Raw genomic sequence first — 17,699 nt, 5'->3', positions numbered from 1 at the left:
ATACACACAGAGTTCGGCAAACAGAACACAGCGCATCAGCAATGCACGTTTATATCCTGCTCCCTGCCAGGGGCAAGTGAATAGTTGGCCTCTTCCCCTGAGTTTGTGAATAGAGCCTGAAAACACCAGACATCTCACGATGCTGTTCAGACCAGGGAGAATTAAAACCGATTCCTATATTTCTATACTGTAATTTAAAAAAAAAAAATCACTGAGTTGAACAGTAGTCTATATCAAATATTTTGTAACTTCTCTCCAACTTGGAGCATACATCCACGGTTAAGGCTAGGGATTAGAGATGCTTTCTGTAATTCATCAGGTGTCTACTAACTGCCTACTTTCCGTTATGCTCTGTATAAGGTGCTAAAACATCAGTGACTGGGTTCTGCCCCTTAAGGTCCCTGAGGGTTGAGTGGATATAAATTAAATCAGCAGATGTGTCATATGACCACCACGGGCTTTCCCCCTGTTTTGATTCCCTTTGTTGAGACCAGTTATCGTAGCAACTGGATTCTCAGCACATTCTCATTCCGTTGGGTAACACAGAGGTAAGTTCAGCTCGGTGACCAGGAGGAGCGAAGGAATACTCCTTCCTTTAAGTGTCTTTTGACCTGATTCAAGATCAAGGTTAGTACAGGTATATAGATAACCATTTATTTTTAAAAAGGCAGGATGGTGTGGGGAGGCAGCTGCTCCTTGAAGGTCAAGTGCATGCTTAGCCATCTGTAATAACATAGTATCCTGTTTGGTGCCTGGTACATAATAGATGCTCAAGAAATACTTGTGGAATTGTAGGCAGAGACCATGCGTGGCTTATCTCACTCTCTCCAAAAGCACTATGTTTTGCACATCAGGAAATGTTGAAAAAGGAGCAAGAAGCCTTAAATTCTTGTATCCAAGTATGTTTCTGACACTCAGGTTTCTGGATTGCCCCAGTACCCTGTTTTGGCAGTTAACACAGTATGTCTGGCACCACGTTAAATTGGATCCCTATTTGTATCTCCTCAAGAAATCGTAAATTCCTGGGAGTACAGGAACCGTGTTTCATGTATTTTTCTTTGAATTTCCCATAGAATATCTTAGCATAGTACCTGGAACGTAGTAGGTATTCAATACAGAATCATCGAATTAGGGGGAACAAAAGGCCAGAGAGAACTACAGATCTTTGCCTGATTTTTCACTGGACATCCCATTATAATTCTGTGCCTAGCCTTGCTCAATAGAACATTGTCACCTTGAGTGAGAGAAGCCAAAGTTAATAATTATTAATGTTTCAAGGTGGGCAAACACCATATGGACACAATGCATCCTTTCATGGATTAATTTCTCTCCAATGAATGATTATACATTTCAGTTTTGCAACTGGGTTCATACTCTGCTCTTCCTCCCCCCACCCCCCCACCAAGCTGAGCAGGTGTGTGTGGAGCCAGCCCTCTCTTGCCCCAAGAATGTTCCTTTCAGGTAGTCATCACCTAAGGACCTTTCTCCCTACCAGTGAGTCGCAAGGAATTCTAGGTGTGGTTTCACTTCTCTTGGCTTCGAGGAGATTTTTCATGCTTTCTGCGGTGGGTTGGAAAGCACAAGTGTGGGCCATATGCTCAAGCCCCCTTTGTACATTAGGTGATCAGAGGGACTTTTTCCTAAAATGGTCAGCCTACTTTTTGGGTGTAGAACTCACCAGTTGGTGAGAAATTATCTGTTTGTGGTGTGAGTCATTTGTTACTGCGTTAGGATCGCTGGCCGGTGTGCTCATGAAAGGACTTCCTTTTAACACGGTTGATAGACCAACTGCAGAGAACGCTCAGTGGCCCTTTCTGCAGCTGATAACCTTCAGAGTTTGAGATCGGTCTTCCTCCCCTGTACTCGAATTGCTCACTATTTCTTTATGTTGACTCTTGGGCACATTCCCTAGAACTGTTGGTCGTTAAGGGTGTTCACGCTATTTCCATACAAGTTTGTAAAATCCTGCTTCAGTGAGCTTTTGTCTAATGCCTTGGGTGGCTTACTCTCTGTGTTTCTCTAATGGGCTGACTCATAGAAACAACTGTTTTTCACCGGGGGGCGGAAAAGGGGAACTTCCTGCAGATTGAAGACTGCTTTAAGAAATCCTTCCCTTTTTACTCATCTTACTGTCCAGTACCTATGACTGTCAGATGATCCCCTGACTTCCTGGTAGTTTGGTTTTCAGTCACTTCGTGCTCATTTATGCTTGTGCTATAAAAACGTATCTGAAGTCTAAAACCAAGGCAAATAATTGGCAGGGTTACTATGTATGTTCCTGGGCTGTAGAATGCCCTTCAGAATGGCTCTTGCTCTTCAGGGAGCACCACAGGGCAGTCAGAATGAATGAAAAAATACAACGACATGGGTAACTTGACATATTAATAAGTAATATGACCCTGAAGACCAGGAAAAAAGGAAGGAAGTCTTTGGAATTTTAAAACTAATCATAGTGGGGTTGTCACTTAAAATCATGCTATTAATATGTGGAGCTCAAAAGGAAGATTTTGTGATGGCATATTCTTGAACCCTGAGGGCAGTCCGGTTGCATTCTCCACACCAGTTCCAAAGTGCTAGTCGACGAGCGTAGCTCCCTGAGCCCCGCGTGGAAAACGGGGGAGATCATGTGCCCTCCCCCAGGAAAGTTCACCATGATCAGTTAGGACTGTCAGCAGGTTACGCCAGCAGGGAGTGTAGACATGTGTGCCAGGTATTTGTCAGTCTAGGTTTAGTAACTATTTCCTACACTAATTCAAGGGTTGTATACCTGGGAGAGGATCTGTGTTCTCTACAGCCCAGGCCATCCTAAGCAAACTTGGGCAGACTGTGGTTCTCTCTTTGATTATAACCTCAAAGTTCAGACGTAATGCCAAAGGTTTTGTTTTCTCTTTGTGAGTGATTATGAATATCCCATGAATTTTAACCTTTTTGAACATCTGTATTTGAGTAAGTAAGAGTTACCGTTGTCTATTACCCACCCGTTAAGTAATGTATATTCACTTAGCTTTACCCTCTCTGGTTTGTAGCACTGGTTTTCTATGCTCCCCGATAGGAGAATGGGGGTGTAGGGGCAGGAAGTATGTCTCATCTTTTAGAGGGATAGTTTGAAAATGAAAATTCCATATTATAAATATGATATAAATATTATAGATTTATCATATAAATTTAATATAAATATATTATAATATAAAATATATGTTTTCATAAAACATAGTACATATAATTTTTCTTCATCTTCTTGACTGGTGATGAGTTAGGCTGTCTGTTTCAGAGATACTCAACTTCGGGATAGAGCATCTCCCAAGGAGCAAGGACAAGAAAGCCGGGACGAGAATATTCACTGATCTGTTACGTTTACTTCATGACCTCCCTTCAGACCTCTCAGAATGCCTTCTCTATATTCATGTCCTCTCCAAAACTTGAAACAGAAATTGTCTCTACCAGTGAATCCTAAATCCAGTCCCTTGATCCTATTTCTTTCTTTCTTTCTTTCTTTTTTTTTTTAATGTTAGTCACCATACAGTACATCCCTGGTTTCCGATGTAAAGTTCGATGATTCATTAGTTGCATATAACACCCAGTGTACCATGCAATACATGCACTCCTTACTACCCATCACCGGTCTATCCCATTCCCCCACCCCCCTTCCCTCTGAGGCCCTCAGTTTGTTTCTCATAGTCCATAGTCTCTCATGCTTCATTCCCCCTTGATCCTATTTCTTATCCTACTTTCAATGCTTGTCCACGCTTCCTGTAAAAGAGGAGAAACAGAATGAAAGAGACCCTTCTTACAGTTCAGAGTCTGAAGTTTTCTTGGTCTTGACTAAATATTGAGGACTCGGTGTAGGTGGAGCTAATATGAGTGAGTGAGTAAAATTCAGTACAAGAATACATCATGTGCCTGCAATCTCCATTTCTCAGTGTATGCCTCAGAGAAACACTTGGGTCAGTAAGGGAACACATAGGATAAAGTCATCACAGCACTGTTCACAGAAGAGGGTAGTTGGGGCAATCCCAGCTATTCGTGGCTAGGAAAACGGACAAGTAAAACGTCATGAGTATGAAATGAAATGCTTAATAACAGTCAGACGTTATGGGCTCGATATATGTCCAGAAACATGGATGAACCTTAAATTACCTTGAGTGAAATAACTAAGAAACACAGCAGGATCCGTAACACAATGTAATTCTATAAATTGAAAACACACAAAGTAACACCAATTTTTTTAAAAGATAAATCCAACGAAATAGAGTGTGTACCCGGAAGTGGGAAATCGGGAACATAGAGAATTAGTGTAGAGGTGGGGATGAAGGAAAAAGCTAAAACAACGCAGATCTGTGCGAAGGTGTATCATTAATTGAGACATGAGGTGATCTCCCCTCTCTGCACTTGAAGTAAATACAAACATAAAGAAAGACAATCATGGAGAAAGGGGATGTATTTGCAAGAAATAAGGGTGGCAACTAAGAATATCAAGAAAGATGGTGAATGTTTGGAATAGCTGCTTTGGAGAGTGGGAGGTCAAGTGCAAGGATTGCCAGGGAGCCCCAAGAGCTAGCTGCAAGCAGGAAGCATGAATTAATTGTGGCCCCAGGCTGCATGGTTATGCACTTTCTTAGAGAGGCAGTGGGCTGCCTGGTATAGGAGTGAAAATGGAAAATGTTTGAACTTACCTAGTGCGATATTGTGATTTATAATAAGAAATAAAAATGTGGTCTCCATCCCTGTTTCTGGCACAGAGCTCCTAAAAGCCATGGAGTTTGTTAGGTGATGAATTTCCTAGGAGCCATAAAGGTGTGTTTTATTATGTTAATGAGGTGACTTTTGAACCCACCTAAGCATGGGGGCTGGTTGCCAGGAAATCAGCCCTGTGATTAGAGGGTTGGAACTTTCAGCCCCACCCCCCGGCCTCTGGGGAGGAGTGAGGAGCTGGATGGAGGTTGAATCTGTCTTCAGTGGACAATGCTTTAATCAGCTGTACCTTCTATAATGAAGCGTCCATAAAACCCCCAAAGGATGGCGTTTGGAGAGCTACAAGGTTGGTGAACCTGTGGAGACGTGGGTGGAGTGGTGCACCTGCCAAGGTCATGGAGGCTCCGCGCCCTTTCCCCACACCTTGCCCTGTGCGTCTCTCCTGGGTTATATTCTGCTTGTGAAATGTTTCTGTGAGTTCCGTGAGCTGCTCTAGCAAATGAATCGGACCCAAGGAAGAGGTCATTGGAACCTCCGGTCTGTAGCCTGTCGGTCAGGAGCACAGGTGGTGACGTGGACCTGCAATTGTCATGTGGGACAGAGGCAATTTAGTGGGACTGAGCCCTTAACCTGCAGCATCTGATTCTGTCTCTGGCTCGTTAGTGTCAGAATTGAGTTGTATGGTAGGACACCCAGCTGGTGAGAATTCGTGGTGTAGGGGACCCCCCCCCCACCGCCATGTTGGAATTGGGTGACCAAAACCCTTACCAATTTCTTCCTCTCCCACTCCCCCTGCTTGTGTTCCCTCTCTTGCTGGCTGTCTCTATCTCTGTCAAGTAAATAAATAAAATCTTTAAAAAAAAAAAAAAAAACCCTTACCTAGGTTGGGGGAGGTTACAGCCAGGGCTGAGGGAGATGGGAGATGGGAGGGAGCAGCTAACAGAGGGCTGAAGAGGTGACCTGGGAGTGGGAAAGAAACCTCATCCTTTTTGGGCAACAGACTGGGCCAGAGTGGGGAGTGGAGAAGATCATCTAGGGGCTTTGTTCCAAGTAGCCTGACTCCCCCAAGCCAGGAGGGTAGGAACAATGTCTAATATATACACACAGATTTCTTAAGCCAATAGCTGGGCTCCGAAACTGGGTCAACAAAGTGGACTTGGAGCATTTGCTGAATCAAGAGAAAGAGGGAAAGATAATTCTGAAAGCATCGTTGCCAAAACCAGTAGTCTAGAAGCAGAAAGATTCTGGTCAGGCACTGATTGTATTGGTGGATGGGTTCCAAGAGGGATAGGTCAGGAGTAGAAGAGGAGTCATTCCCAAGTTGGTGAGTAAGACTTTGCTACTGCTTTGGTTTACTCAATCACCAGAGTCCTCCGTTGGGGGTGGAGAGGCGGTGTCAAGAGGGAAGGAATCATGGCAGGTTCTTTTTTTGCATGGGAGAGGAAAGCTAATATAATAAAAGAGGTTCTTCTGTTTCTTAATTTGTGTGTAATGGAGCTGAGCAGCCTGGTCGGCTGTGGAGTATGTCAGCCCCAAGCCTGGGGCTACCGTACAAATTAGCAATGTCTTGAATCGGAGATTCACACTGAGGTCTGGTTGATGGACCGATCAGTTCTTCCTAGTTACTTTAGAATAATGCGTATCTTCAAAGCATCATCCTGATGAATTTTCTTCTTTAATTTCTTTATTTTTTTTTGTTAAAGATCCTATCTATTTATTAGAGAGAGAGAGAGAGAGAGAGAGCTTGTGCCCCTGAGATGACACAAGCTGGGGGAGGGGCAAAGGGAGAATGGGGGAGGGAGAAGCAGACTCCCCGCTGAGCACAGAGCCCAAGGCCAGGCTCCATCCCAGGACCCCAAGATCATGACCTGAGCTGAAGTCAGACACCCAACTGACTGAACTTCCCAGGCGCCCCCCCTTTTTTTTATTAAAGATTTTATTTATTTATTTATTTTTTATTAAAGATTTTATTTATTTATTTGACAGAGATAGAGACAGCCAGCGAGAGAGGGAACACAAGCAGGGGGAATGGGAGAGGAAGAAGCAGGCTCATAGCGGAAGAGCCTGATGTGGGGCTGGATCCCATAACGCCGGGATCATGCCCTGAGCCGAAGGCAGACACTTAACCGCTGTGCCACCCAGGCGCCCCCCCAGGCGCCCCCTTTGAGTCTCTTTCAAGTACCATAATAAAACTAGCCGTATGAGAGTGAGATCTGTAAGCCACGTGCTGTTTTCTGCTTCTGTCCAGGTAGCAGAATTACTCAGTTTACTGGAGGCTGCTGAAGTTCTCCCTCAGTCTCTGTCTCTCCATCCATCCATCCATCTTTCTGTATAAGGAACACTTTCTGTGCACCTGGTGCACCTGGTGTTTTTGGCACATAACAAATATTAACTCATTGCATCTTGCCAGCAGCCCCGTGAGATGAGTGTGATGGGAGATCAATACTGGGAGAAATGGGCTGGATGGGCAGCTGAGGCAGAGAGAGCTCAGGTGCCTTTTCTAAGGCACCCAGCCAGTAAGCAGTGGAGCCAAGATCCAAACCAGGCAGCAGAGCCCCTGGGTTCATGGTCTTAACCACCCCACCAAGAAGCCTTCCTAGATGACTCTGAAATCTGTCTAGAAAGTTCGGCAAATGCTTGCACAGCTGTTCTTCCCAAAGGCGGGTCCTTCCCCCTGCGGGTCCTCCCATACTGTGCTGGCCTGTAGGAGGGCTGGCTGTCAGGGTACCCCTCTGTGGATTGCAGCTTTTCCGTTGTCCATTTGTTCCTCCCCGCCTTTTCATCTTCTCATCCTTTCCGCCCCCATTGAACACCTGTAAGAGCTTCCTCCTTGACTTTCCAGGCCGGGACTCAGGGCCTCTGTTCTTAGGTGAGTATATGGGAGATAAAGTGTAGTGCACTGGTGGTGGGGTCTCTCTTACCTACTCCCTGACAGCTCCTGGCCTGTCCTCAGCCTCAGCTCAAAGCTTCCCAGGCCAGGTAACTCCAAACCTCTGCCTTCCTTCCCCCCTGACACCAGGCAGCCCAGAGCTTCTCTATAGGAAAGTGCACAAAAGAGTACCATGCCAACCCGGGCCACAGATGAAGGAACTTGAATTTTCTGAGACCTGAAAGAGACCTGATCTCTTAAAAACATTTGTATCTCTCAGTGCCAAAGTAGATCTGTATACGGTCAGGGCAAATGCCTTCAGATTTCCATTTGACCAATAGCATTTTTATCCTTCCCTAAAACTAACAAACAACTGACTTAAATGTATGTGTGCACATCCCTATCTTTAAAAATAAATATGGCTTTATTCCTATTTTTAATTGGTTTCCACTGAATGCAAACTGCATTCACTGTCAGGTTGAACCAAAGGTTTTTCAGCTTGTACAGCTATGGAAGTCACTAGTGCATTAACTGCAAATGCAAAGTAATAGGCCTGCACCGTGGGGAACATTGAGGTCATCTGACCGAAAAAACGAAACTGATTTCCTATCTTTATACATGCTAATAAATCAGGGGGGAAACATGCCCCCAGAGTAGACTGGACTTATTAGCCCTTTCAGTGTATTAGTGACACTAAGATACTTGGAAAATAACTCCCTTAGCATTTTCATCAAAGAGAATCAAAGATAAAAACAATAAAAACCTTTCAGTATAGTTATCTGCCTTTCTCATCCCATCTCTTGAAACAAAAAATTTTTTTAATTACAAGATTTGTACAAATTCAGGGTATTGTGGGACTGTTGTATTTTGTAAATATGAGAAAGATTGGGGTATTGAATCCAACTTTATTGAGGGTTGTTTGCTCAGTGTTCCTGCCTTTTGCAAGTTTTGCTAGGAAAGTGTAATTCTTTACCAAAAGGAAACATTTATGCTCCCAGATTACACCAAGCTATTGAAACAGAGGCAGATAAAGTTAGTCAAGAAGTATTTATTAATTACAGTGTGTTCCAGTATATTCTGAGTATGACACAGCTCCTCAAAGAGTTTATAATTTGGCCGTGGTAACAAGCCTATTTCACATGAAACAATTAGAATCATCTAACCAGGATTATAACCTAATGCCCAGTGATGTGAATCAGACTCAGTTCATTGTGTGTTCCAGAGGAGACGGGCCAGTCAGAAAAGGCTGCAATGGTTTGGGAGGGATTTGTAGGTAAGTGATACTGACCCTGGGTCTTGAGGATGTAAAGGTTTGAAAGGGAGAGACAGTTGTTTCATCAGAGCCAGGATGGGGAGGGGACAGTAATGCAGAGTGATTTGGGGACAATGAGAGATTAGCCCAATTGGAGCAAAGGATTTATGAGGAGAAATAGTAGTATATTAAACAAAATGGCAATTTTTTTTTTCCCAAATGAGAAGTCTAGCCATATGTTCTAATATATAAACAGTGGGGGGAAATGTTTGAAATTGAGGTTGGCAAAGAATATCTGGGGTGTGTGTTCCAGTCACCACAGAGAGCCCAAGATCCAATATGGTGGCCGAGGTTAAGAATACTTACAAGAGCTCTACATAGGGCTCATTAGGGCCCACCATCATTATAAGAGCCGTGTTTTAGAAAGACTTGGAGTGAGCATGCTCAAATCCAAGGCTGCAAATCTATTCTGAAGGTATAGGTTGAACCCTCTCTATATTTTTTTAGAGGAGCTTGATAAGTATTTATCTCCCAGGTTGTCGGTTTGTTGAAGCAAGGATGGCATCATCTCTACTCACTGTTGTATCCCCAACACCTAACACAGTGCTCACCACAGAGTAGGCAGTCAAAATTTATTTCTCGAAAAACCTGGGAATCCTATTCAGGATAGACGGGATGGGGGACACACTGCAGGTAATAGAGACATAAGTAAAAAAAAAAAAAAAGTGCTTTTATTCACCAGGCAAGCTCAGTGTTTCAACTTGAATCATTTAATGATTTTGACCTTAGCATGTGGCTACATAGTAGAGAATGAGTAGGGTGAGGCTGACGGTGTTTGAGTGTATTTGAATTGCTGCGAACATTGGAGCCCAACAAGACAATTGGAGATTAAAGCTGCAGGTCAGAGGCAGAGCTGTCCCTGTTTTCCTGTGCTTTTGCCGGAAGTGCATTTTATAGAAAAGTCAGAGAGGAACTGAGGGGAAAGGAGAGCTCTGAGCAGTGAATTCACAGCTGGCTGACAAGGCGCTCCGGCCACCGTCACCGAAGCTGGCCCTCCTCCTCAGGGCTGCTCCATGGGACCCTGCAGTCACTGGCGCAGCCCGCCTCTGGGCTCTGGGGGGCCATGCCGATGAGGATGGCACGACGGGCCAGAGTCTAGGATGGTAAGAGGCTCTCATTCTTTGATTTAGGCATGACTTGACTTATTTGCATCTAAAACTAGTCTGTTTTCACTTCTCAGCAATTTAAAAAACGTTTTTTAAACTTAGCTGTGAATCTGACCAACCCGAAGGCTCTGTGTGCAGGTGTACCAGGGTCTAGAGTCCCGAGTCTGAGGTTGCGTGCTAGTGTTCTTTGGGTTTTCCTGAGCTTCCGCTCTGGAGGCAAAGGGCTCTCAACCGAATGCGTGTGAACGAAACTCGAGTCAGGGCGGTGAGAAGGAACCTTGGCCTCCGTCACACTTTACCAACTGTGCCGTCCGATGAGGACCCTGACGGCCACGCGAAGCTTGAGACGCCGTCCCCGCCACACACTGGGGCCGGGCCTCCGTTAAGAATTTCGGACATTCTAAAAGCTTGGGGGTATTTTTAGATGAGGCTTGTTCCTATGAATGAGGAAGTCTGGCAGATGGCTCTTCCGCCTGGATTATTTTTTTCCAGCTTTCTACCCATACAGTAGGGGGAAAACTCTGGCTGGACTTCTTTCGCTAAGGACAATGCGGGGAAAAGCCGTTCTGAAAACACCGGGCGGCAGCTGCAGGGCTCAGTCTCCAAGGACCCCGGGCCGCTGGCCGGGTGTTTCATCCTACTCTCCTGTGACCATGGCTAATCAACGGGAGGCAGGGAAGGAAGTCTGAGTAAGAACAAGTCGTTTATCACGCTGCGTGAGCGAAGACATCTGTGCAGGCCGTGCTCTCCCTGCAGCCGATAAGAATGTTATTCACCACCCAGAGAGGAAAGACCGGAGTGTGTGGTTTCGGCCTGTTGAAGCCACTTCCTTAAATGACATGACATCACATTGAGTCTTCTAGATGGCTGGCACCAGTTTTATGAACATCAGATCAAACGCTCATTAATGAGGGGAAAGCTTCGCCTTTAGAAATAATCAGCAGAGCCTTGTTGTGCGTCGTTGGGCGCACTTGGGTGGTCATCTGGCCTTAGGTCGGACAGAACAATCCAACAGGGCTCAGAAAAGTCACCTTTGGAACATTGAGCCTTTTCCAGGGATTCGTAAGAAATCTATTGCATACATAGATGGAACACACAAAAACAACTTGATTGTCAGTCTCTGCTCTGATGGTAAGCTTCCCCTTTCATTCTGAAATCTGAGGTAGCGTCGCTCATTCCGTACTTAAGATGGCAATTCTCTAAAGTGCAGATTGTACCAGCTTCCCAGATGGAAGATTTTCGATGCAGTTCGTATAAAAGAGTCATCACTCCCAAGATTTCGCTATTATGAGAAAGGGTTACCCTTTCTTCCCCATGTACCCAGAGCATTCCAGATGCCTGTTGGGCTTTTGTTACCTGGTGGGAGCCTGGGCTTCTCGAGCCCTTTTAGTAGAGAAACAGTAATATTCCCAGAAGCCATGAAAACATGAAAACATGCAAACTCCCCCTGTGCTTAGATACTGAGATTTACCACGGCCTACTGTTGGAGGCTTGCCACTTCCCTACACATACACACACGTGTGTATGCTGCCGCTTTATACCACAGCCCCAAGAATAGTCTAATTTTGTCTACATTCACTTGGTGAATTCAGAACTATCACTTCTCCCTCATAGTGACTAGACGCGGAAGAACTCATTTCTGAAGTCTCAGAAGAGTGGTTAGGTCCGAGAAATAACTTTTTCCATCGGTAAGGCTCTTCTGTGGTTATTACTGACCTTCACTGAATCTGCCTGTCCTGCAGTGGGGCCTGATGGAAAGCCTGCTGGGTCATCCTTTCTGTCCCGCACCTTTCAGAGGCTCGGCAGCAGGTCAACAAGAGCGTCCATTCCTGGGCTCATGCAGGCCCTAGTGACTTTCTCTCCTTGTAGAAATGTTCATTTTCAATGTATCAGATTTCAAGCATACAGTGACGTTCAAAGAATAATTTCACTGTCATGTGTCCTCCAAAAAATTTTTCAAGTGTCATTAAAGTTTTTGTCATTTTAGATTTTTAAAAAATAAAAGCATTTCAGGTCCAGTGGAAGATCACTTCGTATCTAGTTTCTGTTTCCTTTTCCCATTGTTACCTAGAGGATTCACTGTCTTGAAGGTGATGAGTATTAGTTCCATTTTATTGCATATATATGATAAACAAATTATAGCATCATTATGTATTTTTTAAAATATATTTAAATGGCATCACACTGTACTTGAGAACTTTTGTAAGTTACTTTTTTTTTTAATTGAAGTATAGTTGGCATACAATATCGTATTAGTTTCAGGTGTGCCAACGTAGTGATTTGACACTTATGTACGTTATGAAATGCTTCCCTTGAGGTGTAGTTACCATTTGTCACCCTACGAATTATTATAATACGATTGACTATATTCCCTATGCTGTACTTTCCATCCCCGTGATTGATTTATTTGATAACGGGAAGTTTGTACCACTTCCTCCTCTTCCCCTCTTCCAACCATCCCCCCCACTGACTCCCCCTCTGACCACCGCTAGTTTGTTCTTTGTTTTTACGAGTCCATTTTTCTGTTTTGTGTTTGTTCATTTTGTTTTTTAGATTCCACCTGCAAGTGGGATCATAGCGTATTTTTGTCTTTCTCTGTCTAATTTCACTTAGCCTGATGCCCTTTAGGTGCATACATGTTGTTACAAATGGTAATTCTCATTCTTTTTTATGACAGAGTAATATTCCATTGTGTATATGTCCCACCTCTTCTTTATCTGTTCATCTATCAGTGGGCACTTTGGTTGCTTCCATATCTTGGCCGTTGTAAATAATGCTGTAATAAACATAGGGGTGCATAAATCTTTTTGAATTAGTGTTCTTTTTTTTTTCGGTTAAGTACCCAGAAGTAAAATTACTGGATCGTATGATAGTTCTATTTTTAATTTTTTGAGGAACTCCATACTGTTTTTCATAGAGGCTGTACCAGTTGGCATTCCCACCAACAGTGCACGAGGTTCCTTTTTCTCCACATCCTCACCAACATTTGTTATTTCTTATCTTTTTGATAACTAGCTATTCTGACTGGTGTGAGGTGATTATCTCATTGTGGTTTTGATTTGCAGCAAGCTACTCTTAACATTCAACATTTAAGAATCCTTTCAATATTAGTTCATTAAAGTCAAGTTCATTTATTTTTGAATTCTATATCATATTCCATTATAAGACTATACCACAATGTATCCATTATTTTATTGATGGATACTGGAATGTTTACGATTCTGTTTTTGCTGTTAGTAACACCATGAAAAGCCTTGTCCATGTACGAAAGTTTCTTTAGATCTGCACTGATTAGTACAATAACCAGTAGCTTAAAATGTGGCTAGTCTAAATTACATTGTGCTGTTAGTATAAAATACACACCCAACTTTGAAGACTTAGAATGAAAAAATTAAAATAAAATATCTCATTAATGATTTTTATACTCGTTGCCTATTAAGATGATAGTATTTTTATATATTTTGTTAAATAAAAGATATTATTAAAATAATTTTGCCTATAATTTGGCTGCCAAAAAGTTAAAATTATATATATGACTTGCACTGTATTTTATTGGACAAGGCTGGTCTAAAGCAGATCTCAGTAATCTACCATCTACAGTGTGGTCATCTGTGTTTGTAAATAAAGTTTTATTTGAAAACATGGCCATTCATTTACAGGTAGTCTGTGACTGCTTTTCTGCTCCAGCAGCAGAGCTGAGTAGTTGTAACAGAGACCATATGATCCATAAGCCTAAAATATCACCCACCAGGGGCGCCTGCGTGGCTCAGTCCCAGGGTGTGATCCCAGGTCCTGGGATCGAGCCCCGCACCGGGCTCCCTGCTCCACTGGAAGCCTGCTTCTTCCTCTCCCACTCCCACTGCTTGTGTTCCCTCTCTCGCTGGCTGTCTCTCTCCCTGTCAAATAAATAAATAAAATCTTTAAAAATAAATAAATAAAATAAAATAAAATATCACCCACCAGGCCCTTTAAGGAAATGTTTGTTGACCCCTGTTCCAGAGCAATGATTTTTAGCCTTTTTTTAACAATAACCCACAATAAGAAATACATTTACTATCATGATCCAACGAGCACAGACGTGAAACAAAAGCTTCACAAAACAATGATTCAAAAATCCTTACTATAATATTTTCTGGCCACATAGCAGCATATATTGTTAAAATAAACTGCTGGTAAACTGCCATGACTCACTAAATTGACTTAGCCATTCATTCACTACTAGTGATATGAATAACATTGCTCAAGGACATATATCCAAGCGTGTGTGTGTGTGTGTGTGTACTCACACAAACACATATTTACATATTTTTTAGTTTTATCTGTTTATATACATTTCATTCAGTGTTTTTGTAGGTTTACAGAATGGGGCGCTCCGCCAGCTCAGCAGCTCTGGTGCTGGAATTTCTCCCTTGGCCGTTTTCTGGGCCTGAGGACCAAGAGACTCCAGAGGCCACTCCGGAGGGGCTGGGTAGTTGCATTGCCACAGAGCTGGCTTCTCTCCTAGACCAAGGAGTTGTCATTACTCACAACTGCATATCCAGGCTTTATCTGCAAAAGCCATGATTGATGGACCTGATGAGAATAAAAATATTTCACAAAACTTTCTATGATTTTATTTTGCCAGAGGGTAAAATAAAGATAATCTATTGCTACAGCACTTCCTAAGGATCTGATATTTCCAGAGCCCTACGGTGACATTAAAATGTCAGGAACAGTATTAGTCATAACCTTGCCTCCCTGTCACAACTTACATTGGACAGCTGTAAAATATTTTTTTAATGTGGTTCTAAGAATTGGGGGTGAGGAGAAGGACGTGTTCCTAAAGAGTATTTTCATGGTAGCTAACAAACTTTCTCTAAACTTTTCTGGTAATCGGCACAGGATCCCCGTGACTGCAAAGACCAATACACGGCCTGGCAATGTTGAACAGAAAGAACGATCGATAAATTCTTGCCTGTAAGGTCGTGTGCATTAAATAAGGCAGCTCTGATGCCAGATCAATACTGCATTGTATATTTCCTACGGCAGATATCGAGATATAGATCTGCTGTAGTGGGAACAGGACTGTCATCAGGAAATATCAGTGCAGACAAATCTGGGTTACCACGAACAGGGAGAGAGCTAGATTGATTTGTGGTCTGCCTCACTTTGTGGCGAAAATGTCAGGTCGGACTGAATATTCATGTAGTCCTTGGAAAAAGGGAAGGAGAAATCAATAAGCTAACCACGCTACCTGATAATGGCAGTGTTTTCTCCAAGGCAAGTGATTTTTCTCTTGAACTTGGTATTCCGGTCCCTGATAGGTTGCTAAGGGTTGCCTTAGAGATGCTACAAAAGATTTCATAGGAAGCCTAAGGGCAGATTCTGTGCTTCAGGAAGAAGGGTTATGTTAACATGTTTCTGAGCATTACACTAGAAGTCTGGTTAAATTGATACAAAGTTTTCCTTAATTCCAAGGAACAACCTAGACCCTTTGAAGCTCTGTCAAGAGAGTACCAGGCAAAAAGAAATCCCACCTTTTTAGTCCTGATTTTCACTTGTCCTGTGATCTTGCAAAAGCTACCCAATCTCTGTTTATCTCTATACATTGACTCGTATGATAATGTTCATGTTTTTCTTCATAGAGATGTTATACAGTATATAATAGGTGACGTAAACGTTTTGGCCAACACGGTCAGAATATCAAGGCTGTTCCTCCCAAATCATGATTTTGGCATTTGTCTAAATTTCATAGACTCACTCCTAACCACACTTGAGAAATTTCCTACCATTCATGTGTATGAGGTTTCAAAAGAGTGCCCATTCTCTCTTCCCAAAATCATTTTTTCAAAACCTGCTGGTACTGTTCAGGCTTTGGGAGCATACTAGGTTCATGATACATCACCTGGCTTTTGAATATAAACCAAATTAATCGCTTTTATTGTTTGTTCTTACATTTTCCAGGCACCTTTTAAAGATGAACTCTGATTTGGAGAAAGTGAGCCAGGGCTCTGCAGAGAGCCTCAGCCCGCCCTGCAGGGGCGTCCACGTCAGCTTCACCACGGGTTCCACGGACAGCCTGGCCTCGGACTCCAGGACCTGCAGCGATGGAGGTAACAGACTTGACCTTGACGGAGAGGTTTAGATTCTTCAGAGTCTGGAAGGCCAGCCCTGGGCTCACGGCCAGGATTTGGAATGGCTGAGCTAGACCTCCCATCTTGGTCCTGCTTTCCCCATGAGGTAGACTCCACCAAGGAGCCATTGGCGTTAATTCCCTGTTGGATACATGACGAGGCACCTCATCCCGCGTTGCCCTTTCCACTGATGCACAGTGCGTCCACAGATTCCTGGGGTGATGAGCCATTTATGTATAGGTCTGTTTCCCATTTCCATCCTCGGGATTGGTTCTTGCGGGATTAGGTTCCGCCAACCCGAGGTTTTTACCCTCCACGTTTCTCTCTCTCCCTCGCCGCCATCTTGTCCCCTCCTTCACGTGCATGAGTGTGCACATGTGTGCACACATGCACACACTTACTTGGACACAGCAGGTGCTTACATAAATGTTGGTTGAAATAAAGTACAGAGGCTTCATGAGACTACCAGCCATCCCAGTCCCTGGAGAAAGCTCTAAGGCGTACTATGTGGGTATGTCCTGACTGGGCACATTCCTGAGAAGGAACTCTTGTGTTTCTGTAGTTGTGATGGGTAGTATTAAAACCTCTCACCACTTCAACAGTCTTTGTGTGCCTGTGTGTCTTCTCCTACATTTCTCTTAAACTCGCTTTAGCATGTTTGGTTTTGACATGTACTAACATGACGACCTTTCTCACTCCTATGGAAATATTTCTTCCCGGTAGGCAATTTTGGAGTCGGGGCTTCTGTCACAAAATCACAATCACCAACACATTTCTGTGGGAAAGACGAGTACTGCTAAGTCTAGAGCATATGTCTGTCAATCTGTGGCGTGTTCTTCTGGGAACCTCCTGACAGCTCAGACTCCAAAATGGGAAATCTCTTAGTCTTGATTGGGGTGGCATGTAGCAAAGGAGGGCTTTCTTTCTCGGCAGATTTTCCTGGGCTTACATCTTTTCCCTTTTCCCATCCAATTGTGCAAAAATTCAGTGAAGTGGGTTATTCCTCAGAGGGCTGGGCTGGGCACGTGAACCATTGGACCCTGTGCCCTGACGTGCTCTCTCGGGGATTGTGACCGGTTCTGAGGGAGCACTGTACCATGGAGCCCCACTGGCTACCAGCCAGCTCATGTTAATGAGAACTCTACCTAACCGTCTGGGCACTTGGCTAGTCAGAAGCAGCAAATCATGTTTGCTGTCAGGACTCTTCAGGTCCAGCTAGGAAGACAAGCCTAAAACACGTGACCCATGGGTGGCTGGTCTAAGCTAGGAGATTGGGCTTCCCAGAACATGAATGTTTATCAAGGCTTCCAGAAGAGAGAGGAATCAATGAGGACTGAGGAAGGGTTCAGGGAAGGCGGTGGGAGAAGATAGCACTTCAGCTCACGTCTCAAGTGTGGTTAGAATTGAGGAGGTAGAAGGGAGGAAAGGGCTCTGCAGGTCGTGGAAGCAACAAAAGAGGAGCCAAGGCAGGGTTAGCAGGGCACGCTGGGAAAAGGATAGGACCGACACACTTCAGTGGAAGCAGGGAGGGGAAAATGGGACCAGAGGTTGGTGGGAAGGTAGAGGCTGGATTGTACAAAGCTCTCAAAACCAGTGTGTGGAAGTGG

The 17,699-nt window shown here is 43.8% G+C and overlaps 1 protein-coding gene across 2 annotated transcripts in view; it reads left to right on the top strand.

Annotated features, from left to right (window-relative positions):
* Positions 1 to 17,699, top strand: part of PRAG1 (PEAK1 related, kinase-activating pseudokinase 1) — a 49,880-nt gene that overhangs the window by 13,657 nt on the left and 18,524 nt on the right. For both annotated transcript variants that reach the window (XM_002919542.4, XM_034647480.1), the window contains one exon: positions 15,923 to 16,071. In XM_002919542.4, the coding sequence (XP_002919588.2) occupies positions 15,923 to 16,071 (149 nt within the window). The remainder of the gene's footprint in view (positions 1 to 15,922; positions 16,072 to 17,699) is intronic.

The sequence above is a fragment of the Ailuropoda melanoleuca genome, chromosome 18 (assembly GCF_002007445.2).
Source record: "Ailuropoda melanoleuca isolate Jingjing chromosome 18, ASM200744v2, whole genome shotgun sequence".
Lineage (NCBI taxonomy): Eukaryota > Metazoa > Chordata > Mammalia > Carnivora > Ursidae > Ailuropoda > Ailuropoda melanoleuca.
This window is presented reverse-complemented; position numbering and strand designations above follow the sequence as displayed.